The sequence below is a fragment of the Mercenaria mercenaria genome, chromosome 3 (genome assembly GCF_021730395.1).
Source record: "Mercenaria mercenaria strain notata chromosome 3, MADL_Memer_1, whole genome shotgun sequence".
Lineage (NCBI taxonomy): Eukaryota > Metazoa > Mollusca > Bivalvia > Venerida > Veneridae > Mercenaria > Mercenaria mercenaria.
In genome coordinates this window covers 59,003,777-59,029,395 of record NC_069363.1, presented here as the reverse complement: position 1 = coordinate 59,029,395, position 25,619 = coordinate 59,003,777, and the positions used below count along the sequence as shown (strand labels likewise).

Here is a 25,619-nt window from a genome sequence, read left to right as displayed (position 1 = left end):
AACTGTCAATACCCAACAAATCTATGAGCTGCACCATAAGAAAACCAACATATTGGTTTTGCGACCAGCCTGCGCAGTCTGGCCAGGATCCATGCTGTTCGCTTTCAAAGCCTAATGCCATTAGACAAACTGTTATCGAACAGTATGAATCCTGCCCAGACTACGTGGATGCGCAGGCTAATCTTGATCCATGCTGGTCGCAAACGCACTATGTTCGTTTTCCCACGGCGCGGCTCATATCATTTTCAGGGGTTTACATGAACATTAACATGTAAGCATTTGTTTAGTTTTTTCTATGTACAGATGAACGGATAAATACGGGAAATGTGGAATGTGACATAACAAAATATGAGCCATGTATACGATGATGCAATGCTTCACCTAATTTTCGTATATCGCAAATTAGTATTACTATTATTTTTATGCTTCCCGAAGGGCGAGCACTTTGGTTGACACTTTGTGCGTCTTTCCGTCCGTCCGCCCGTCCGTCCGTTGTATAACTTAAAAGGTATTAACGGCATTTTATTAAAATTTCACATAATCATAGAGCAATCAAAGAGCAGTGTCAAAGAACTATAGCTCTACCTTACCTAGCTGTTGGATTATCTCCCTTTATTATACAAAATAATGCTTTTTCCGGAGCATTACTTGAAAAGTATTGATGACATTTCATTTAAACTTAACAAAATCATAAAGGCTATTGACAGTACGGCCTAAAAGAACTATCATGATTAGTCTTATAAAACTGCTTTTTCAATAGAGAGCAATAAATTCTTGCACAATTTTTAAAACTGGAAGAAATTATTGCTCTAGGGAAACGTCGTTTAAGGAGTAAGACTACGTTGACGCATGCAGAATACATATATGTATAATGCTATTTTTAAAATTTTGCATCTAGATCTATACATAAAATTTAATTTTGATATTAATTTTCCCTTTTATTATCAGTACTGTGTCATTTTATTGGACTGCTTTCATTTGATTACAATATTTCTATATGGAATTACGCTACATGTATTGATAAATATTGGACTACACGAAGACATTGATTTTGTATATAAATCGTTTTCCTCGTGCAGTCCAATATTAAATACACAGTCCAATATTAAAATAATATTGGACTCCACGTGGAAAATACTGAACTAAGTCCCATTGAAAGCAGTCCAATATTAAAAATACAGTACAGCGAGAACAAAGGAGTGACGTCATGACAATGTTTTAATTAATTATATTTAATGATATACCAAAGTAAAACGTTTGTAGCAAAAAGTATACTCTAGATCAAGAAGAAACAAATTAAAAAAAGGTAAAATTAACAATTTCTTTTCAAACACATTTCAACATCGATTTAAATATATATGCAAATTTGATATCAAGATATGTAATTATTTACTTTTATGGATACATGTACAATGGACATACACTAGTTTCGGTCCTTGTAAGTATACCAGTCAGCTAGACTGTTCATTTTAAAAAAGTGTCAAGATACTTTAGTGGTTTTTTTTAAATAACATAGAAAACATAATAGCTTCTACAAATATTAAAATGCCGTAATGATATTTTTCGCTCTAAAAATGTTTTCTGAACTGTACGCTTAACTCAACACTCCCTCGATAATGATGTCTGCCCAGTGGGGTTGATTGTGTACATTGGTTGAAGCTGAGCGTATTGTTGGAACCTAGTTCATTGTCTCGCAATATCTTACCAGGATATACATGTTCAATGAGTCTTTTAACAAAGGTATTGTGAAGTAAAACACGAAGTAAAACGTAAAAAAGAAGAAAATGACTATGTTCAATTAAACAGACATGCCATAGGAAAAATAACACGTGTCCTGAAGTTGGTCTGTTTGTATGTGCCTTCTTTTTAATTTGATGTATGTAAGCGTCTTCGAAATTAATCTACAAATTTTAGAAAAAAAAATCAGCCTGATTTTAAATAAATAAAAAATGGATTTAACAAATAGAATATTCCTCAAACGATTACATAAGCGGAATTAATAAGAATTAATGTCATATTTTTGGTTCAATAGAAATGTATGCTTATAAAACTTATGTACCCATTTTTAAAAAAAATCCAACATTACGCAATCGTTCTTTAATTTCTTTATGGATATGATAATTAAAACCTAGGGTATAAAACAATGGTATAAAAAATGTACCATATAAAAAATTTCTAACGTTACGCAATCGTTCCTTAGTTTCGTTATGGATATGATAATTAAAACCTAGGGTATAAAACATACTTACAATGCGGGTAAATATGGATACACAATGTTGTTAATCAAAGTACTTGATTCCTCCGTGCAGTAACTGTCCAATTTTTATTGTAACACCCATTGTGCGACTGGCTGCCATTTATTTCGAAATATCATTACTACCACACAGGTCTTCTGTCATGGGGTCCATGTACAATGTATATGTATAATATACTAGTAGACCCGTTTAAGCCAGTGCTAGAAGGGATGAGGGATGTTGCACATTTCATTACCCATCAAAACAAACTTAATCAAACTGAGTATTATTTTACTGGGGGGGGGGGGGGGTGTTTTACAGATTTAATTGACCATCACATTAGCAGTTTATTCCGTTTGGCACCCGGACTTGGACTTACTGTTGTATTTTTCATGCTCTTTGGGATCATGGATTCCCTTTGGTATTTTTCATTTACTTTCTGTATAAGCAGGTGCTAGGGGTAAAAGGGATTTTGGTGCGCACGTAGTTGCGTCTCAAGAAACGGATCTGCGATTGCTATGCGTGGTTATGAAATATGCTTCTAAAGAATCTTCGTACATATTTTATCATTTATCATATACCCGATATAACTGGATGGGTAAATATTTGTTACATGTAATTTTACATTACTTTATTTTGACATCAGTCTGGTATCTTTGTGTTTTTACAATGCTGTAATTTTTTCTTTATACAAAAATAACTTCTTGTGTAGCCATGTTCTTAATATTTCCCTATGCAAAAATAAATCTTGACACCACACTCATGTGTTACTTAATCTGCCTCTATAAGAAAATAACTCTCTGAAACTAACACCATATTCATGTGTTACAATGATGTACATTTTTCTAATCTCTGGTACTGACTCCACATTTATGTTATAATACTGTTAATCTTGCCGTTTACGAAAATAACTCCCTGGTACGGACACCATATTCATGTTTCAGAAAGGAAACATCTTTCATTTATAAAGAGTCGCTTTGGGTAAATAGATATTGAAAGAAGTGGCTCTCTGCCTAATCATGCATCTGCAATTTCTCCCAAAGAAAGCAAAATAATAGAAACCTTCATGGAATTCAAAAGCTTGGGTCTTTTTTTTTTTTTTTTTTTTTTTTTAACAAAATTCCTATCGCAATACCAACCCGTCGACCGGGCCGGAAAGACTCAAGTAGAGATACTGCAATAACCAATCAAAAGCGTTTCATATTTTAATTCGTTTATTTCTCTCAATTTCATGATATCATGACATACTGGCGTATAAAAAATAACATACTCTAATAAACTATAACAAGGAATTATCACTGACAATACTGCAGATATTATACGAAGTTGCTCATTGCAGAGCTGGAGCGGTCTTCTGCGCATGTGTGGAAGTGATTATCAATTGGAGCAAACGGCAAAAATACGCAAATTATTGCATGTCCGCGAGCATTTAGTGTATAATATGTATAATATATACTGACTAAAGGTTACGGTTCGTACAAAATAATGCATTAAAGATGCTTTTCATTCAAATTACTTGAATCCGGTATATACCGGAGTCTGTAACATATACAGGCGCTCCATATCACATCATTAGTATCTAAAATCTATATCGATTATTAAGACTTTTAACATGAATTTTTATGGTCGTGCGAGAGAGTTACAAGTTTGCTACAGAACACAATACAAATATGAATTTTTGAAAAATACGAAATGTAAGTCAGCAAATTATAAACATTTCATATAAGCACTATCAACAGCAACATATTCTACTTAAATTCTGAATATGTTTAATAAAGATACACATGTCTCATATTTTTCAGTATTGCTCTTCATATTTTTGGCAAATTCAAAGAGTGAAATGTATGGAAATCTGTGAAATAATGATGTTATATAGAAGTACAACAAAAAAATATATATATTAATTCCAATCACCTATCTGTTCGTAATATTTTAATACTTTTAATTTTTGATAAACATGCAATACTTCTGTATTTTCTTTTTCCACTGAAATGTAATTAAACCATTAAAATGACATTCCTTTTTTGTTTTAGTCTTGTGTGAGGCATAGACCATATTAAGTCAAAATACACCAATGATAAGTATCACAGTCAAATGTAAACGTTATCGATTCTATTTTCTATGAATGTTTTGTCCCCTTCTATTTAGTCCGTTCAAAATGACTAGCAAAATCTGTTTGAAAATCCAGTGGATGTTACTGAAGTCTTAATTAGTTTGGTTCTTTTAATTTTCAATATCATTTTTCCTTTTAGGTGAACTTCTTCGACAGCATATCTATATACATCGATATGGAACAGTTATATCTGATATATACACTATGTATACAAAGGCTGCAACTTGTTCTCCTTCAGCCAAATGCATATGTACCTGAAAAAATACAACTTTTCTTATAGCAAAGGCGACAACAGTATCCTTCTGCTTGCTTTTAAAAGTTGTCTAAAAGTTAATGTATGTAATACTTCTACGAAATTGTAACTATATAAGTAATAATAGTCTGTTCAAAGATGTCGTCTGCTCATTTAAATTTATCATTAGATATTTTGTTCCAATCTAGAAAATCCTCACGAGGCTAAATATTTACTGTGTTTACTTACACAGTCGTTAGCGTGTTTTTTACACTTAACATACAGATTTTTTATTCGCACAAACCAGTTTTCCTTATGTTAATATAAGGCCGTACCAAATTGAATAATAGTTCTTCGGAAAATTTTCAAAAAAAATTGGTGCGGGCGAGCGAAATTTTTATTTTATTTTTTTTTTTTTTTCTCAATTTTGATTTTTTCAGAGACGGGTAGATTTTACATGGAGCGAGCGGGCTTTTTTTATTTTTTTGTCCCAACTTGGACCCTTGAGGAGGCGGTTATGATTATACATGAAGTTAACATTTCTTTAGAAATAACACAGAAATCAAACATTTACAGTGTGGGTAACACAGTATATAGCTTTTCTATTATGTTTTAAAGACTACATGAATGATTTTGCAAGTAAATTCTTGCCAAACCTCACTGAATCACTTTGGGGTTTTTTTAGTTATAATTTCTAAGGGATGAGTGTCTTATTTTTAATTCTGATTTTCTACATTAATCTGAAGGCCTGCCTATTTAACGGCACAGCATGAGGAATATTTAAGACAAAACAGGCACATGTGTGGAATAACATTTCTTCTGAAGCACAGTTAGATGGCTTCGGCACATGAACAACTTTGTGCCCCTAGTGGAACTCCAACCCGTAGAGGTGAAGGGAAGTAACAAACCACTTGACCAGTGAGACCAAACAGAGTTGGTCATACAGATGCTTCGACATTGCTCGAATCCCTTTGGAATAATTTCTTAACAGATCAGGCTAGCTTATGTTTTTGTGGCGGAGATTCATTTCAGGCAAAAATGATAACAAGACTGACAAAAAATGATCCCAATATGGCCACCCTTAAAGTGTTATATGGCCACCCTTAAAGTGTTGTTTGTTTTGCTTTGACTGAACTAGAACTTTAGAGTTGGGGAGGTCTGTTTTTTTTCCAGTTTTTTTTTTCGTTCTATCAATTCACAGCCAAGTAATAGACAAACAGGCAAAATTGGGGTTACAAAAGGACAGATTTTATATCTACACTACTTATTTGAAAAGCTAAACAATTTTTAAATTGACTAAATGCGTTTCGATAGAATATCTGACTGCTGTACTAAAGAAGTTACGTTCAAAAAGATTTGGCCTAGACAATGTGATAGGTCGGTCAGGATCTGTGAACAAACATTTTTTTAAGATAGTAGTCGGCCTCAGCTTTGGGCTCTAGATATAACATACCGAACTAAACAACTGATAACAAATGGTTTGAAAACTATAACTGAACAATATTTCCAAATATTTTTAACTGCATCACCGTGCACGTCTTACAAGTCGTGCTTCGTTCCTTTCACTGTATTAAACAAAAGTAGAACGTGCCTACTTCATTACCTACCGACACATCGAAGGCCATGTGTGGCACCAGCACAGACACTCCAGATTTAAAACAAATGATGAACAACACCATAATTCCTGACTTTTTGAGTTTTGGTCATCAGTAACATGTATTACGGATGCATGAAATCCGATCAATATCACTTTGACGCATTAAAACAGCGATAAAACCTGCTTTGCCGTTATTATTCCGGACCGCGTAATCGGGAAAAAATTTTTTTCGGAGATTTTTATGTACGTGCGAGCGGGTGATTTTTATTTTTTTTTCTCGGGAATGAAATTATTGATGCGGTAGTTCCGACGAACGACATATCAATTTGGTATGGCCTAACTACTATTTTCCAATATATATAATTGTGGTATAGTCTTCTTTAATAGAAACCATAAATACCGGCAATGCTACTGGTATGTGACTTATTTCCTTTTGGACAAATTTGATTAGTCACATTTCAATGTATGTTTAGAATTCAGCACACAGCTCATTACGTTTAGTATGAGTTAATGGTGTATAGGACTGAAACATTAAACATGAATATTGTTTCTTGCAGAGGGAGCCGTGCATGAACATTTCAAATTTCGAACTTTTAGTATAACTATAGTATACAATGCATGAAAATGATATGCAAATGACGATGACATGTTCTTTTTTTTAATATGAACAAACTGCAATTATGTTTCGAAGGGCTTTTTATGTTATTTGTCACATCTTCAAAAATGTATCAGATTGGTACAGTACACATAAATGAAAAACAGATAAATGAAGTATTCAGTATGCTTACTGTTAGGGTCTGAATTTGAATGTGGACACCGTACGGAATGGTCTTCATTTCCTAAAACGTAAAGGTTTTATATCTTTTAAATCATTCAAAAAAGCTTGTAACATGTAAAACATATCTATAAAAGAGGCGTTAATCCATTAATCCAAATCTTTTCAGATAGTAGATAAAGTGGTTGCAACTATATTTACTGCAGAATAAAATACAAAAGTCTAGAAATGATTATGTTTCTACTAAATTGTAAATACCTATTTGACATTTGTTTGAAAATACATGCATGTAATCGAGACGGCCCCTCCTGAGAGTGGCATTGACTGTGAATACTGTTGCATTTAATGCTTGGATTCGACTATGATGTGATCGGAAAAAACAAAAGGCTATATAAATACGATTGATTTTTCTCCCTTTTTTTCTTCAGGAGAAAATATTTTGTTAAAATTTTGATGTTTGTTATCAACAAACTTTAAGAAAATCTTTGTTTGTGCAATTGTTTCACCGAACAGTATGTTACACAGAAATAAAACTTCAAGGGGACACTTTATGCATCATTACAAATCAATAAATACCATATGAGGAAGAGCAATTACCTGTTAATTTGTTACAAAGACAGTTGTATTCTTTATCTGATCGAGTCATATGACACGTCGACCATGTTGCTTTTACATTATCACATTGTGTGATTTGTTCCTGACCACAAAATTTCCGAGAGGATTTAAAACATCTACACTCTGCCTGTAATGAAAGTTAAAACATATATTTTGTCTCTGACATATAGTTTGAAAAACAGCGATATATATCAAACAAGGAAAGCCATGTTCCAAAATAGTAGATTCCTAAATCCGCAATTAATATCAGTGCACGCATGTATGCGAACACGGCCAAAACACGCAAGCACATAATTGAGTCGCGCCATGAGAAAACCAACATAGTGCATTTGCGACCAGCATGGATCCAGACCAGCCTGCACATCCGCGCAGTCTGGTCAGGATCCATGCTGTTCGCTAACAGTTTCTTCAATTGCAATAGGCTTTGAAAGCAGGCTGGTCAGGATCCATGCTGGTCGCAATAGCACTATGTTGGTTTTCTCATGGTGCGGCTCAAATTTTGATTATGCTTAATCTTTCAGGAGGAGAATAACAATGGAACAACCATACAAGACCGCCTCACTTGTACATGTAATATATTGGTATGTACATTTATATATTGTAGATTTTAACAACCAGAGCAATAAGTAAAAATGTTAGAGTCTAAGACAGAAAATGTTAGATTTTAGAAGATATATATTTTAAACCCATTTATCTAAATATTTTAACCAAGCATCAGAGTTTTCGAGACTCGGCGCATATATCCGCGCAGTCTGGTCAGGATCCATGCTGTTCGCTAACGGTTTCTCTAACTGCAATAGGCTTTGAAAGCAAACAGCATGGGTCCTGACCAAACTGCGCGGATGCGCAGGCTGGTCTGGATCCATGCTGGTCGCAAATGCACTATGTTGGTTTTCTCATGGTGCGGCTCATATATTCTCCTACTGAAACTATTGATTTATACCACTTCCTACATTAATATATATATACACTTAAGTATTGGCAGCATAACTTATTTGTCAGTTCTTACAAACTTCAGTCTTCATAGAAGTTCTAAAAATCGTAATAAATCAGCAGTTTTCTTTTCAAATCGTGTAATTATGACTGTTTATTTTCTATTTCATTCCAAAGCTTTTTCATACGAAATCCTTATACAGGTTTCATGCCTTTCAAACTACAATGTCAACTTTAAGTGGGTTATATTTTAACAAACATACAAACAAGTCCAAAAATAAAATCATGATAAGATAAATAGAGACACAGCTACATAATTCTACTATTGGATGTTAAATTATTAAAATAAACTACCTCTCATAGCCATCCAAACATGCATCTATGCCAGATCAGCCAGCAAATCAAACTACATTTTACTGCTAGTGGATACAATAGTGCCCTTTTCAAACATAACTAACAACGGTGTGAATTGATTTAATCTTTTGAAATTTGTTCTTAATTTTACAAATGTGTCAACTGCGTTCCAATCCGTTATCTAACTGAAAAGAAGAACAAATGCGGCTACTTGTTGCATATTTTTCGGATATCCCTCTCATATCTAATCTGACAATGCCAGCTGAAAGATCTAATCTTTCGTCATTATGATGACAGACACCATTTCTTCTGCTTATTGATGTACGACATGGCCGCGAAGAGGACTCACAGAATATGAAATACAGAAGTTTATGTTATGAATGTATACTTACTGGTTGTGTATATGGTTTATTGCAGTGTTTTGACCGACTTCCATGCGGGCACTGACATACAGGTTCTTTTACTGACTGGTGATGATGGACGTGTATTGATTCACTGTAGCAGAGATACCGTCCTCCTTCTCCGCAATAGTGAGAGAGGTTGCCCATAATTGATAGTATACAACCTGTAATATAGAGATTCTGGACATTATAGGATTCCGAGTTTCAGAAAAATACTTTATAATTCCATTTCAATATTTGTTTAAGTCGTAAGTACAATTTTTGCGCAGCGTTTCTAAATATTACTTTTTAGCCATTTAATCAAGGTATTAAATGCATTACTTTGGGGAAATCAAACGGTCATAAATAAAATGTCTTATGCACAGGTGTGTTAGTTTTGAATTTTTAAAAAGTGTTGACTTCATACAATAAATAACAAACATAGTGGGTTTTTTAAAAAATACGTTTTAACAGTTAATCAGCTACGAGAGAGAGAGAGATGATATAAAAATATTTGCACCTAATTTATTATACTCACAATCTAATTCAATTGGCCATGGGCACAACACATGTTTCTTGTCTTCTTTTAATGTATTCAACAAGTCCTGCAACGTCAAGCATGTCTTTTCACACAGAAAACAACCTGTAAACGAAGACAGATATGTAAATATAATGGATACGAAAGAACGTTGTGACGGGACCATTACATGCTGAAAACTGAAGCAAACCAAATTTGTCATCGTGTTTTTACTGTATTTGAAGTCTTAGCTTTTCTTATATTTTCATTACAGACCGAACTCTCCGAGTGTATTTTAAATCTTGCCAGATTGCAACTTACTTTAGCGATACATCACGTAACTGTGCCTAAACTTAATACAATCGTTGTCACAGACTTGGTTATTTTCCAATTATGAACGTATCATCTCCAAACACATCTATTGAATAAAAAGCATTCAAAAGAAGAAAGGTAATATCTCAGCCACTGAAATAAATATATACATGTTTTTTCGTTTAATTCTAAATGTTGTTCTTTCAAGCTGAAACTATACTTACTGCCGTTCTTTACATTTGGTTCAGGTTCAGAACACTCCTTCGCTGCAATGACACAAAACAAACATTTAATAATACATGAGACAAGATATAAAGCAATGGAGTTTTCTCTCCATTGTTTTTTCGTTAAAGCCCAATATCTATCTTTTCTGAGGACCAGTTGCCGCTTATCTGTGTCAATTAATGTACGAACACGTCTGTGGATGTCTCATAATTGCTTTACTTTTTGGTCCTTGTAACATGTGCAAATGTTGAGTTCTTGAAGTGCGTGGTTGGTAGCATGCCGTCCATGAACAGGCTTAACCAAACCAAGCCTCCAATATTTCAATTTTGTCGAGTTGGGTGACCTATATTTTGTTTCCACTTTTTATATTTGATATTTGGAGTCACTGTTGCCGATCTATTAAAATCCTGGTTGATCAAATCAAAATATTTCCTCCATTGAAAAGCTAACACATACATAATATTAAGAACTTAGAGAACACAAATAAGTGTAAATATTTACATTCGCCCTATTATTTTCCATTGAAAATTATGACGTTCATTTCGTATGAACAGCAAAAAGAAAAACGCGAAAGTTACGTCATCGCTGCTTAGTGATAAGCGGCCGCTGTTTTGACGACGTCCGTGTATAGTCAGGGAGAACGTTCCATAGATGACGTCGTAGTTGTTCCGTTTGGTGACTAGAATGGCCGGGAAGCTGATTTGAATGTTAAATGCCACAAATAATGTGCAATTTATAATATTATATTGTTTACAAATGGAAAGGAAATATAATGTAAATATAAGAAATGAAACTATATTTTTTTTTTTTTTTTTTGGTGTTGGTGTTCATGCGAAATGAACGACAGAATAGGATCGGCAAATTAAACATGAACACCGAAACAAGAGGGCCATGATGGCCCTATATCGCTCACCTGAGTAGAGTTGCTTACTTGAACAAGATCTAGGCCTTCTGGTTTATTTTTAGCAAATTTATGAAGATTTCCCTATGTACAATCAAGTAACCCTGGGGCTGGGTAAATCTGACCCTGCGTGGGGGGAGGGGGGGTCAAGATTTGAACAATTTTTGTAGAGGTCCACTAGGCAATGCTACATGTCAAATATCTAAGCTCTAGGCCTTCTGTTGTTTTTTTTAGAAAATTTTTGAAGATTTTCATATGTAAAATCAAGTAACCCCATGGGGCGGAGCCAATTTAACCCCAGGGGTCATGATTTGAAATTTTTTTGTAGAAGTCTACTAGGCAATGCTACATGTCAAATATCTAAGACCTAGGTCTTCTGGTTTAGTTTTAGAAAATTTTGGAAGATTTTCATATGTAAAATCAAGTGACCCCTGGGGCGGGGTCAATTTTAGCCAAGGGGTCATTATTTGAACAAATGTTGTAGAGGTCCACTAGGCCATGCTACATGTGAAATATCTAAGCTCTAGGCCTTCTGGTTTATTTTAGAAATTTTTTGAAGATTTTCATATGTAAAAAACAAGTGACCCCTAGGGCGGGGTCAATTTTGACCCCTGGGTCTGATTTGAATAAATTTAGTAGAGGTCCACTAGGCAATGCTACATGTCAAATATCTAAGCTCTAGGCCTTCTGGTTTATTTTTAGATTTTTTTTTGAAGATTTTCCTATGTAAAATCAAGTGACCCCTGGGGCAGGGTCAATTTTGACCCCCGGGTCATGATTTGAACAACTTTAGTAGAGGTCCACTAGGCAATACCACATGTCAAATATCAAAGCTCCAGGGCTTATGCTTTTTGAGAAGAAGATTTTTTAAGATTTTCCTATGCACAATCAAGTGACCCCTGGGGCGGGGTCAATTTTGACCCCAGGGTCATGATTTGAACAAACTTGGTAGAAGACCATTAGGCAATACTTCACACCATATATCTAAGCTCTAGGGCTTTTGGTTTTTGAGAAGAAGATTTTTTAAAGTTTTCCTATGTAAAATCAAGTGACCCCTGGGGCGGGGTCAATTTGACCCTGGGGGTCATGATTTAAACAAATTTTGTAGAGGTCCACTAGGCAATGCTACATGTCAAATATCTAAGCTCTAGGCCTTCTAGTTTATTTTTAGAAATTTTTTGAAGATTTTCATATGTAAAATCAAGTGACCCCTGGGGCGGGGTCAATTATGACCCCAGGGTCATGATTTGAACAACTTTAGTAGAGGTCCACTAGGCAATGCTACATGTCAAATATCTAAGCTCTAGGGCTTCTGGTTTTTGAGAAGAAGATTTTTTAAGATTTTCCTATGTAAAATCAAGTGACCCCTGGGGCAGGGTCAATTTTGACCCCGGGGTCATGATTTGAACAAAACTTGTAGAGGTCTACTAGGCAATGCTTCACACCAAATATCTAAGCTCTAGGGCTTCTGGTTTTTGAGAAGAAGATTTTTAAAGTTTTTCCTTTCGGTTGCCATGGCAACCAGAATTCTGTATGGAATTCAATTCTTTGAACAATTTTTAAAGAAGACCATCCAAGGAACATCCCTGTGAAGTTTTATCAAAATTGGCCTGTTGGTTTAGGAGGAGATGTTGTTTAAAGGAAAGTGTGGACGGACGACGGACGGACGGACAGACGGACGGACGGACGGACGCCGGACGGTGAGCGATCACAATACCTCACCCTGAGCACTTTGTGCTCAGGTGAGCTAAAAAATCATTTCATTTCTTAATTGATCAGTTGTCACAATTTCGAACAAATTCGTCACCTGACCAAATCTGATTAACCGCCTTTAACAAATAAATTTGTTTTCAAATATTTTACGACTTCTGATTGGACTATATTGTTATTCTAACTAAAATAGCTATTTTATGGATACATGTTATGTTTAAGTCGTCTGTTTTGCCTTTTGGAAACAGTTAGACTCGTATCTATATATAATTATATTAAAAATATATTGTGCATATAATCATTACTTCAGTCAAATATAAAAAGAAGATTTGCCTTTATGTTCTTAATACGTTACTACTTCCAGACAGATCATATTACCTTGTTTGTCGACATGGTAATCTGATCGCCAACACCAGTGCGAAGATAGGTGCCTCCGTGGCCGAGTGGTTAATGTCGCTGACTTCAAATCACTTGCCCCTCACCGATGTGGGTTCGAGCTTTACTCGGAGCGTTGAATTCTTCATGTGGGGAAGCCATCCAGCTGGCTTACAGAAGCCGCCCGTGATGAAATAATGCATGGAGAGGCACCTGGGGTCTTCCTCCACTATCAAAGCTGGAATGTCGCCATATGACCTGAATGGTGTCGGTGCGACGTTAACCCAACAAAACAAACAGTGCTAAGACAATCAATAAACGACCCTTACCTTCAAGATGGGGGATAACGTCTGTTTTACAGATGACACACGAATGTCCTTCACACGAGCTAGTCTCTGCACTTATACGTAAATCTGAATAAATACCAACAAAAACAACAAGTTTTCAACAATTTAATGTTTCATTCAATCTCCATTTCTGTGTAATATTTAAAGCACAGTGAACTTAGTTAATTTAACGAAACAAAATGGATTAAATGAACCATACCAGAGCCTACTTTTACTAATATTTTAAGATGTGGTATCTATAGTCACTCCGCACGGAAATTCAACCTAGCCGCTAAGATAATATTTTACGAATATGTAAAGCAGTTTATAAGAGTTATTATATTTCTTTCTCAAATGTTCGGAGCAAACCGACAAGAACTTACCCCTCAAAACTCCATTTTATCTAACTATCCTCAATATCCAAATCTACAATTTTAGTACATGTATAAACGTCATAAATATGGTATGCTACCTTATATATTATAGCATTAGCCTTGCTAGTTAAGCAGTTCAGAGATTTATTGATCTACATCATACAAACCCCACCATTCTGCAGAAAGTGGTAGAGATTTTCTGCATGGAATTATACCATAGCAGAAAATGATAAAACCCTTTCTGAAATTGCAACACGACTGTACTTATTACAACATTGAAATAAGAAAGGTCATCACTAAAATATCTATGCATATGTTAAGGATGTAATATCATAAAATATATATAAAAGTGAAACTCTTACCTATTCTATCATCGGCGTTTACGTAACTGCTAAACCTAGATGCTTGTGGTGCGGGTGGCGATCCTTCGTGTTTCTGGTTTCGCTCTGCCAAAAGTACTAATATGACAATCACTAACGCGGCCACTACAACAATGGCAAAACACCATTTCTGAAGAAGAAAAGTGTAGCTTTTTAACTGACAGATCTTGGAAATCAAGGAACATCAAGACATACTTGACTTCAAACACGAATTGAGGAATACTAGCCATACATATGAAAAAATATCAGAGACGATTAACAGGATAGAGGTAATCATTTTGTTGCTAAGATACCGTCTTAAAAAGTTTAACATGATTAACATGGATATTACACATAATATAATATATATAATAACATAATAAATTATTGAGCCGTGCCATGAGAAAACCAACATAATGGGTTTTCGACCAGCATGGATCCTGACCAGAGTGCGCGGATGCGCAGGCTGGTCAGGATCCATGCTGTTCGCTAACAGTTTCTCTAATTGCAATAGGCTTTGAAAGCGAACAGCATGGATCCTGACCAGACTGTGTGGATGCGCAGGCTGGTCTGGATCCATGCTGGTCGCAACCCACTATGTTGGTTTTCTCATGGCGCGGCTCATATATTATATACCCTTAACTAAATTCCAGCTGATGGGCGATATTATTAAAGCATAGCTTAGGTGTTTTCATTGCTGAGCGGTGTCCATATTTTCGATCAATTACATGTTCATGCTGTGTTAGAGTGAACAAATAATCAAGGCCTTCGAGTTGTTTATCGTCTGATTTACCACGGTTCAGAGTTCAGATGCGTAGGAATTGAACCACGAGTGGTTAAATACTGAAGCATCTGAACGATGAACCGTGGTAAATTGGACGATAAATCACAAGAAGGCCTTGATTGTTTTCATTCTGACATGCTCATTAATATATTTTAATGAATATCATACTGGACTTCATTTACGCGAGGAGTAATGTATCGGACGTCATGTGGCTATTTGACGTCATAATTGACGTCATAATGCTCTCTTACCGGTCCGCGCGTCAGCCGTTGTTTATCGCAGAATATACAGAGCTTTATTTCTTTCTTTGTTTAACTGGAAATAATACCGAGTCATGTTACAATGTGTGTTTGTTGTTGTACACCTGTAGACGTTTCCAACTTTTATGAAATATATTTGAATTACAATAAACATTATTAATTCTATTTAGAAATAGTTAAATGATATGGAAAATTCATTATTTTTTTTACAAATTTGTCAATGGTAAAATACATTATCCGTAACACAAGTAATACAATCAAATAGCGAAAGTGGGTATGACCATCATAAGATCTAATAGAAATAAGCACGTTTTGTCCAATAAACTTTATGTAATCTTTGGTCACTGGTGGGCCGTTCTACGGGCACGGTTGGACTGTCCCAGTAAGAAATGGTGGTGTTGTGGTGGCCAAACTTTCGTGCCAAATCTACGGTTCAAGATTTCTTTTCTCAAAAGAAAACCGAGCTAAACGAGTAGAATATGTTGTTGTGCATTGACGGCAAAACGAGTTGTTTTTAAGTAAAACGTTTTCTCCTTTTAAGGTCCATTAAAATTTATTTCAAAATAAAGTAGCGTCAGGTTATTCACTTGAATTAAACTACGGGCCCGATGGTATTTATATCTAAGAGACTATCAACTGGCTATGCTGTATATGATTTTATATTATTGAAAATGTTCTACAGTACTTGAGATAATGTCTGTACATGAAACCGTTCATTTGAAATTAAACAGAAAATGAATAAGAATGATGTAACCTATATATGAGCCGCGTCATGGGAAAAAACAACATAGTGGGTTTGCGACCAGCATGGATCCAGACCAGCCTGCGCATCCGCGCAGTCTGGTCAGGATCCATGCTGTTTGCAAACAGTTTCTCAAATTTGCAATAGGCTTTGAAAGCGAACAGCATGGATCCTGACCAGACTGCGCGGATGCGCAGGCTGGTCTGGATCCATGCTGGTCGCAAACCCACTATGTTGGTTTTCTCATGGCACGGCTCATATATGGTATTACGGAGAAGTGGTTATTTCTTTTGAAAACAATGTTTAAGGAGCCACACAGTTCAAGCATGACACATATACTCTGGAATCATCGTTTATTTTATCAAATTATCTGTTCAGTGTTTTTTTGAGAAAACTAGACTGATATAAACCACTTTCTCATAAAGTATTTTAATACCTATCCCCTAATTGGGGACCTCCGCGGCCCAGAAGTTAAGGTCCCTTGCCCCAAATTACTGTGTGTTCGAAACCTTGCTTGGAGTTTAGATTACTTTCATTTGAGAAAGCCATCCAGCTGGCTTATGGAAGTCTGGTGATTCTACCTAGGTGCCCTCGTGACTTATAATAATATAATAATAATAACTTTATTTTAAGAAGGTGATATATTAAGAGTACATAGTATACATACAACGTATTTCCAATATGGCCTTCTATATAAATGTAAAAACACAGTATCTACAAAAATAAGAGTAACAGTAGCACCACTTTCCATAGGGACAAACACACTAAACAAACTCGATTTGAAATGATTTTACCAGGAGAATAAATCAGTGTAATTCATTTTGCATACATGTACACTTATCCATCAATATCATAAGATTTTTAAAAAAATCTAAGTGTAAGTAACGTTGTTCTTGTAATAAATAATCCTTATTTTTTCGTTTAAATGTTAATAGATTATCTTGCAGTTTGATGTTTGATGGAATTGAATTCCATAAATGTGTGGCTTTGTATGAGAATGTTTGTTTCAAGTAGTTTATTCGGGGCTTCAGCAAAGAAAGATCTTTACGTGTCGAAGAACGAAAATTATATCTATCGTTGTGAGCAAAAGATAATAATTCATACATATATTTTGGTACAAGATTAAGGTCACATTTAAAAACCAGTACAGCCATGTGATAATTGCATCTGTTTTCAAAAGTGAGCAGGCTCGCTTCTTGCATTATAAGATAACATCTTCATTTCATCGGTCAAAAAGTACGAAATTCTTTTTAAAAGTGCAAATTTTGAGTTAGGTTTATTCACTGCAAACGTGTGTATGCCACGTTAATTTTTTATCTCTACAGATGCCAAGAATAATTTGACTTGTTACATTTTCAATTATCGTTCCATTGATAAATAAAAGTTCAAGATTCCTTGCTTGTTTCATTTTATAATATGTACTTAGAAGCATACATTTTGTTTGTTTTTTTCCGGATGATTCAAAGAGTTATCTGTAAAGTGATAAAGCTTTAGTTTATTAGGTAATATTTCATGGTCGACAAGATCGAATGCTGTTTGAAAATCAATAAATACGGACCCTACATATTTACCACTGTCCACATCTTTCAACCAAGTATCAATTAAAAGTGATAAAGCAGTGTGGCATGAATGAGTAGGATGAAAACCTGATTGTTGTTTTTTTTTATTTTTATTTTTTGTGTAATATATTTGTCTTTTTGAAATATAATTGCAACTGTGAAGCAATATGCCCTTCAAATATCTTAGATATGGTAGGTAAAATTGAGCTAGGTCTATATGCTTATTCTTTTTTTAAAAAATTGGAATAACGCAAGGATCTTTTAATTTATCGGGAAAAACACCACTGTGTATGCTTTTATTTATTATAGATATGATAGATGGAGTTATGAAATCTCCGCAGTCGTGTAGAATCTTGGGGCTTATTCCGTCTCTCCCAGTAGATTATTTAAGATCAATTTTAGATATGATATCTTTTACTTCCAAAGGAGTTATGAAATAAATCTCAAATTTGTGAAATGATAATTTTTCATCTAGAGAATGTTTTAAATATGAAAAATTGTCATAAACAATGCCCACCAAAATGCTGGAACGTCGCCGCATGAATTCTGTTGGTATGACTTTAAACCAAAAGAAAATATCCGCTTGAAATCAATAGTTTTATTGTTATGGTTCGCAGTTGTCCTGCATTATATACTTTTTATCCATAAGTTTATTTCGTGATGAAAATAATTATACTTCGCTATATAATCTTGTAAAGTGTTTTCATGCACAGTTTTATATCCTCCGTGTTTAAATATTACTCTGCCATGCACAAAATCCTTGAGGTTACCAAATGTAGTCGCCGACCGGCGACAAATAATCATTAAAAAAAAATGAGATCAAAAATGCTTGAATTATGTTATGTGTCAAAAATTAAAGAATAATTATTAGTTAGATAAAAATCACTCTAATTTAATTTTAAAGATAACTATTAGTTAGACAGCATATCCCTCTACATGACATTCCGACTAAGACACTCCTAGCTGCTTGCGCTAGCTTTCCAAGCGACATTGGGGTATTTTAAATTCAAACTAGTACGAGTTCAATGTAAGTCTGGGTAATAATATCATCTATCTCGATAATTTATTGCACACGTGCAGTTCATGGCTCAATTAATTTCCAGTAACACGCGTGTGTAATGCAATTATACAGAGCAGAACGTTTCAAATATCTGTATATTATTTGATTATTTACTGCCGCGATATTTGAGGAGGATGTGGTGTCTCCTTTCAGTCCGCATTTATTTTCTTTGAAGTGTAATTCTCGGTGACCTTTTCGAATACCGTGTTTACTATACCATTATCATATCTTAGATAGCGTGGGTGAATTTTTGGTTGTCGACATGTGAGATTCGTCTGCGTTAACTTTGATAATGTCTGTAATGAGTCCTAATCTTACCTTTCAATATTTAGATGAAAAGTGTTTATTAACTGATTATATTCCTTTGACAAACAAACTTTGGTGTCCGTTTAGAATAATAATATATGATTTTCCAATAGCGTGATGTTTTCGGTAAAGAAGAACGTGCTACACTCGCGTAGGCACGTGCGTACGCCTTCTATGCAAGCCATTTTAAAGTGGCTTACCAATGATATCGGCATTTTTATCAACATATACAGAAATATCACAACGCATAAATGTTAAATGTCTGCTAATCAAAGAAAGTATATATACATGTATAATACAAAGAACGTCTAAATTCTAATTATTGTACATAAAACTACAGCACAGCTTCCTTTGGACTGACTTGCATATCGGTTGCTCATGCAAGAAGGACTTATGAATACAGAGCCACAAAGACAAAGTCGATATTTGCAATTCTAAAATATTCTCTCTATCTCCTTTTCCTTCTCCTTCTCCTCCTCCTCCTCCTCCTCCACCACCTCCTCCTCCGCTGCCGCCGCCGACTTCTCCTCCCCCTCCCCGTCCTCCCGCATACACACACTAAACTGACATTGGCGCCCAGTTGTTACCAAATATGAGCGCTAGGTTAATTCATTGATTTATGAACACTTTACGCAAAAACTGACCCAGAAATGGGGAAATAACATCTTTAAAGGTTTTTTGAAACAATTACTTTAAAATTCTAAAACATCTGCACAGAAATGAATATTACTGCTATTAAGATAAAAACAACTTGATATATATCTTTGACATTTAAAGCGCGCTTTTTATCAAATAAACCGGAAAGGGGCTATTATACACCATATAGAATGCATCTCACGTAAGTAGTGATGAAGAATTACTAGTATTCTAATATGCTTGTCTCTGTTAAAACACTCTTACGCTAGAAGGACGTCACGTTAACGTGCGGTGACGTCAAAGTTTTTGTTGCGGCCAAGAAAGAGCGCTTCTATATTTTATATACTGTTTTAGATTAAGGGCGTATTAGAATCGAAATAATTTATAGCAAAAGAGTGTTTTAACACTATATATACACTCGGGCGGTAATACGTCGTACAAATAATTTCACTCGGGCTGCGCCCTCGTGCAATTATTACGCCCGACGTATAACCGCCCATCGTGCATAAATAGTATTAAAGCACTCTTTTGCCATAATTTATTTCTTAAATCAAGAATCAGTTACAACACGTCACTATTACATAACATTAATAAAAGGTTGTGTTACTATAGGAACATGGTTGATATGAATTGTATGATTTAATTTATTCACTTCATTTTTTTTTCTTTTTCTTTTTTGAAAACTGGGTTTCTTTTCAATTAAATTTTAATGACTTTATGATGGTTGTTTTGTTACTTAACATTAATATGAGATCTAAAAGTTTGAAGACAAAATAAATTTGAAGTTCAAACAATGTCCTAATAAGTTTTTTTTTTCGTTCAAACATGAAAAGTATATGTACATTCGCAGCAAAATAGAATATGTTACGAACTGGATAGATATGTGATATATGCGTCGAATCTCGAAAACTCTGATGCTTGATTAAGATGTTAAGATAAATGGTTTTAAAATATACAACTGCTAAAATCTACCGTTATCTGTCTAACATTTTTACTTATTGCTCTGGTTGTTAAAATCTACAATATAAGAAATACACCTACCAATATATTACATGTACAAGTGGGGTGGTCTTTTATGCGTGTTCCATTGTAATTCTCCTCCTGAAAGATTAAGCATAAACAAAATTTGAGCCGCGCCATGTGAAAACCAACATAGTGGGTTTGCGACCAGCATGGATCCTGACCAGCCTGCGCATCCACGCAGTCTGGTCAGGATCCATACTGTTCGCTTTCAAAGCCTATTGAAATTAGAGAAACTGTTAGCGAACAGCATGGATCCTGACCAGACTGCGCGGATGCGCAGGCTGGTCAGGATCCATGCTGGTCGCAAACCCACTATGTTGGTTTTCTCATGGCACGGCTCATTTATTTTTCGCAGAGAGATCTATTATCTACTTATATTTATAAACTGTCTTTAATTTAATGTTTTGAAGATATCCAGTGGTCACCGTTCACTAAAATATTCTATCTGTAGGTATTTTCTTCAAATGTAGAAAATTTTCATCAAATGTAATTAACTTTACTAAGAATATAAATTAACTGTGTGTGTAAAGCTACAATCATAATTAAATGAGCCGTGCCATGGGAAAACCAACATAGTGGCTTTGCGACCAGCATGGATCCAGACCAGCCTGCGCATCCGCGCAGTCTGGTCTGGATCCATGCTGTTCGCTTTCAAAGCCTATTCGAATTAGAGAAACTGTTAGCGAACAGCATGGATCCTGACCAGACTGCACGGATGCGCAGGCTGGTCTGGATCCATGCTGGTCGCAAAGCCACTATGTTGGTTTTCTCATGACATGGCTCAAATGTCATTCAGTAACAGTCGATTGTTTAAAAAAACACTTTCAGTTTTTTAATGGATATACACATTTATACTTTGTTTAGTGTATACGTGTGTACTATTTCAAACTCCTTTCATTCTGCATTTATTTTCTTTGAAAAGTAATTCTCAGTGACCTTTTCGAGCATGGTGTTTATCATACCATTATCATATTTCAGATAACGTGGGTGACTTTTTGATAGTCGACATGTGAAGTTATACTTTGTTTTAGCTATACGTGTGTACTATTCTAAACTAATCAATTGTATAAATACAAAATAATATATAGTAACTGTTTCTTTTTTTTATCAGATACGAAATTTGAGTCTAATATACCTTGCACGTTCAGTATGTTTGTCTGGTCTTCAGCAGATATGCATTTCATAGTTATCAAAATTATAAACATTTTATGTAGCTTTGAAAGTAATGTCTGAGGTGAGAAATATAGCCTGCAAACGTCACTGAGTATATTACATTCTATTAAAACATGCTCTGGGATAACCTAAATAAAAGCAATAAAGTGTCTTAAAATATTACAGGTAATGGTATCGCAGTTGTAAGTGATATTTTGTACATTAACTTTTGGATTTTAAAATATTAATAGTTTAATTTCTTCCCATGGTGTCAAACGTCACAGAATAAAATACGAATAATACAATTGTCTGTTTAGTTTAATATCGAAATATCTTTTATTTTGTGTAAATGTAAAGTCTGTCGAATGGTGTTGCCTCGAATAAAAATGTAACATATGATGTCTATGGGTGAGTTAATATGTTTATCTTACATATAAATGAAATATTTTTTTTTAATTGTATTGTCAGTGGTTTAAACAAATTTCACCATTTTGTTTGGGAAACCTATGAAATATATTTGATATAGTTAAAAAAAAAACAAAGACAAATTGGACGTTTTTTTTTGTGGGGGTTCGAGTCAAAATATATCACGGTCACAGGTCGACGTTACATATATCATATTTATTCAGTGCTTATCTTTCTTACACCAGACGACGTGCACATGATTCCATTTTTTCAACGTTATAGAAACATTGCGTTAATTCGATGTTTCAAACAAAGGGGTGGCATCACCAAATACGGGATATATGGAAATGTATTGGACGATCATGTGGTACAAATAAGAATATAACTAGGTACAGAATAAACATAATGGTGTTCCTTTTAGACCATCGATATTTTTATTCCTGAACGCCATACCTCGAAAGTCGAAATAACAAAACTACGATGGTGGAAGTCGAAATCAGTCGAAATCACGATGGCAAAAACAGGAAACTATCATGGGGAAAGTCGAAATCACGAAACCACGATGATGTAACGCGATATCATTTCGCATTTTCACCATCGTGGTTTCGTGTCTTTAACATCGTGGTTCCGACTTTCGAACTTTCGACTTTCATCATCGTGCTTTCGAGTTTCGATGGTGAAAGTCGAAACCATTATGAGGAAAGTCGAAACTACGATGTTGAAAGTCGAAACAACGATCACGAAAGTAGAAAGTCAAAAGCTCGATGGCGAAAACACTATCTTGGTTTCGTGATTTCGACTTTCAACATCGTAGTTTCGAGTTTCAACATCGTGTTTTCGACTTTCATCATCGTAGTTACGTGATTTCGCGATATAGGGTTCAGAAATAAAAATATAGATCTTACAAAGTAGTGTATATAAATAGTCAAAACAAGTAAATACCATTGCATTTCATATCCAAATTTTTTGTCGAATTTAAAAGTCCGAGATATACATAAATAGCATTAAATAGCATTAAAGACTTTCAATATCCATGGTTCATGTTACTAATTTTTCAGCAAAACAATGAGTCCGCCTAATATTACACGTAACCGGGAACATACGATTTGTTTGCTCAGCGATAAAACATGCATGTTTCACAATTAGATAAAACAGCTGAGTGACAACGATTGCAAAAAAACACCTCTTCGCTTTCAACTCAATGAGTTTACCTCTTTGGGCTGATTTATATGTTTGTAATACACCTACAATGGTATAAAGTTTCAGACTGTCATACCGACTTTCCGCCTGTTGACGAGTACTTTCGAGCCTAATGGAGAATTTTCCGATACTAAAGGAGAAACATTCTCATGATGCGGTCAGAGCGGACGCATTGGTCCGGTGGTAACACTGTCTGGCAACGAAACCACGGGTCGTGAGCTCGAGGCCCCGCTCCTCCAACTGAAGATAACTAACATTGAAATAAGAGTCCCGTATATGTGTGTTTTACACCTGACACACCAAAGAACCAGAGAAGCTTCTGGAATTGGAGCGTCTTCTGTATCTTGCGCTATCCTCCCACTAACATTACCCAGTGGCAACCATAAATAAGCTTACATACAAACAAACGATGTGGTTTACCAATATGATCCATATTCATGATTCATAAGTCAACGTCAGACATTTTTCGGTTTTTACCTCCTGTTATTTGAATATAATTATTCTCAAGTTCCAGTGTTCAGATTTCTTTCTCTATTAGTTGTCTAAGCAACTTTTTATGCTACAGTTTAGCAAGCAAGTGCATATTTACCAACCGACTTTGGACCAGTATCATTTTTATACCGGATAGATATTCCAAAACGACATCTTTACCAATCGTTTTCAAGTAGAATCAATATCTTTTCGGCAACACCTCTGTCCGATATCGGACATCACAATATATTCAAAATCTTGTATATTTTCATTAAGCATGGCAATATTAATGTCAGGTTGACATTTTAATTGGAGATATTATATGCGCTGTGAAAGGGTGTTACCACATTTGATTCATTTTAATTGAATTGAAATGATATGACAGAGCGCTCTTACAGTTAATTCATAAGCTCTGAATCGATTTTCAGAGCGCAGAAACATCAAAGCCATGAAAAGACTGATAGCCAGTCAACCGATACACCTAAAGAATCAACATTTCATTGTGCCTAGACCAGTCATGATTTTAACACTGTTGGTAGAGGCCCACTAGACAATGCTACATGCAAAATATCTAAGCTCTGTGCATTGTGGTTCAAGACAAGAAGATTTTTAAAGATTTTCCCTAAACAATTAATTAACTCTATGTAAAACTAAGTTTGCCCCAGAGTGGAGCCAATTTCAATCCTAACCCTAAACCCTAACCCTAAATTAGAGTGATTCCGAATATTTCGAATGTGGATATAAAGTTCATTATTATTCTAGAATCCGTTGCTGCTTGTTTTCTTCTTTTTGTTATTTAAAACAGTAGTTCTCAGTTGCTTACACATTCACACAATACCAGGATTATAAAAAATAAATATGGGACTATTTTTTTACACGTCCAGAATATTTGTGTGATACGGTCCCATAGAAATAGAAGGAAAACTCATACGAGGCGAGGTTGAAACTTGGTAGTAGATTTAGAGCTATAGCCAGTTGCTAAAGCACTGGCTAAAACGTAATAAAAGTCTACGCAGTCCTAAATTATTCTTTGGGACGTGTAACGTCGACCTACTAGATCTACTAGTATCTGGTGCCATATATAAGCCAAGACATATTGTTTCAACCATCTTTTCAACGCTAGGGTTGATTCAATAGAGTAAACGTGTATTAACAGAGAGTTTCTCACGCTCACGCCCTGTTAACACAGCTTTAATTACCATTTTATTACACGAAAAAAAAACATGCGTTATCGGTAGATCAGTATCGAAATAATATCGGCCGTTCAATGAGAAAACCTGTATTAGTGACAAAAAAATCAAAATTAATATAACAAACATTCTTTTACTTTTCATATCTGAAAATTTGAAGTAATTATCTTCATTATTTAAAGAGTTACAATGCTTTTAAGTAAGTGAGTTTTTTTTCAGGTCATTAGTGCAACAAATTATGTGTATCACTTACTAAACATCATACATTTGAATATTTAGGAACAGTTTAAAATGATACTACTGAAAAATAATTTAATCGTGTATTTTTGGTTTCATCATTGATTTTAAATATCTACACACCTCTACATTTTCATGATGCAGAGGTGCTTTGGAATTTCCGTTCCCATGGCCACACAAATCACATTTATTTGTAAAATATCGTAGAATTTGGTTCGCCTTACATAAATAAATTACAATATACTTGTTTCAAGTTTCTGCA

At 34.8% G+C, this 25,619-nt stretch overlaps 1 protein-coding gene across 4 annotated transcripts in view; it reads right to left on the bottom strand.

Annotated features, from left to right (window-relative positions):
• Nucleotides 1-3,430: 3,430 nt before the first annotated feature.
• The window catches only part of LOC123524622 (uncharacterized), a 33,830-nt gene continuing 11,641 nt past the window's right edge, over nucleotides 3,431-25,619 (bottom strand). For 2 of the 4 annotated variants that reach the window (XM_045302946.2, XM_045302945.2), the window contains 9 exons: nucleotides 20,721-20,780; nucleotides 14,336-14,483; nucleotides 13,603-13,686; nucleotides 10,287-10,328; nucleotides 9,772-9,876; nucleotides 9,246-9,418; nucleotides 7,549-7,693; nucleotides 6,965-7,015; nucleotides 3,431-4,601 (listed from right to left, as the gene is read on the bottom strand). In XM_045302946.2, the coding sequence (XP_045158881.2) occupies nucleotides 4,582-4,601; nucleotides 6,965-7,015; nucleotides 7,549-7,693; nucleotides 9,246-9,418; nucleotides 9,772-9,876; nucleotides 10,287-10,328; nucleotides 13,603-13,686; nucleotides 14,336-14,483; nucleotides 20,721-20,780 (828 nt within the window). In that variant the 3' untranslated portion in view covers nucleotides 3,431-4,581. Of the gene's footprint in view, nucleotides 4,602-6,964; nucleotides 7,016-7,548; nucleotides 7,694-9,245; nucleotides 9,419-9,771; nucleotides 9,877-10,286; nucleotides 10,329-13,602; nucleotides 13,687-14,335; nucleotides 14,484-20,720; nucleotides 20,781-23,201; nucleotides 23,354-25,619 lie in introns of those variants that run through there. The other 2 variants (XM_045302947.2, XM_053538687.1) reach the window with 2 other exon arrangements.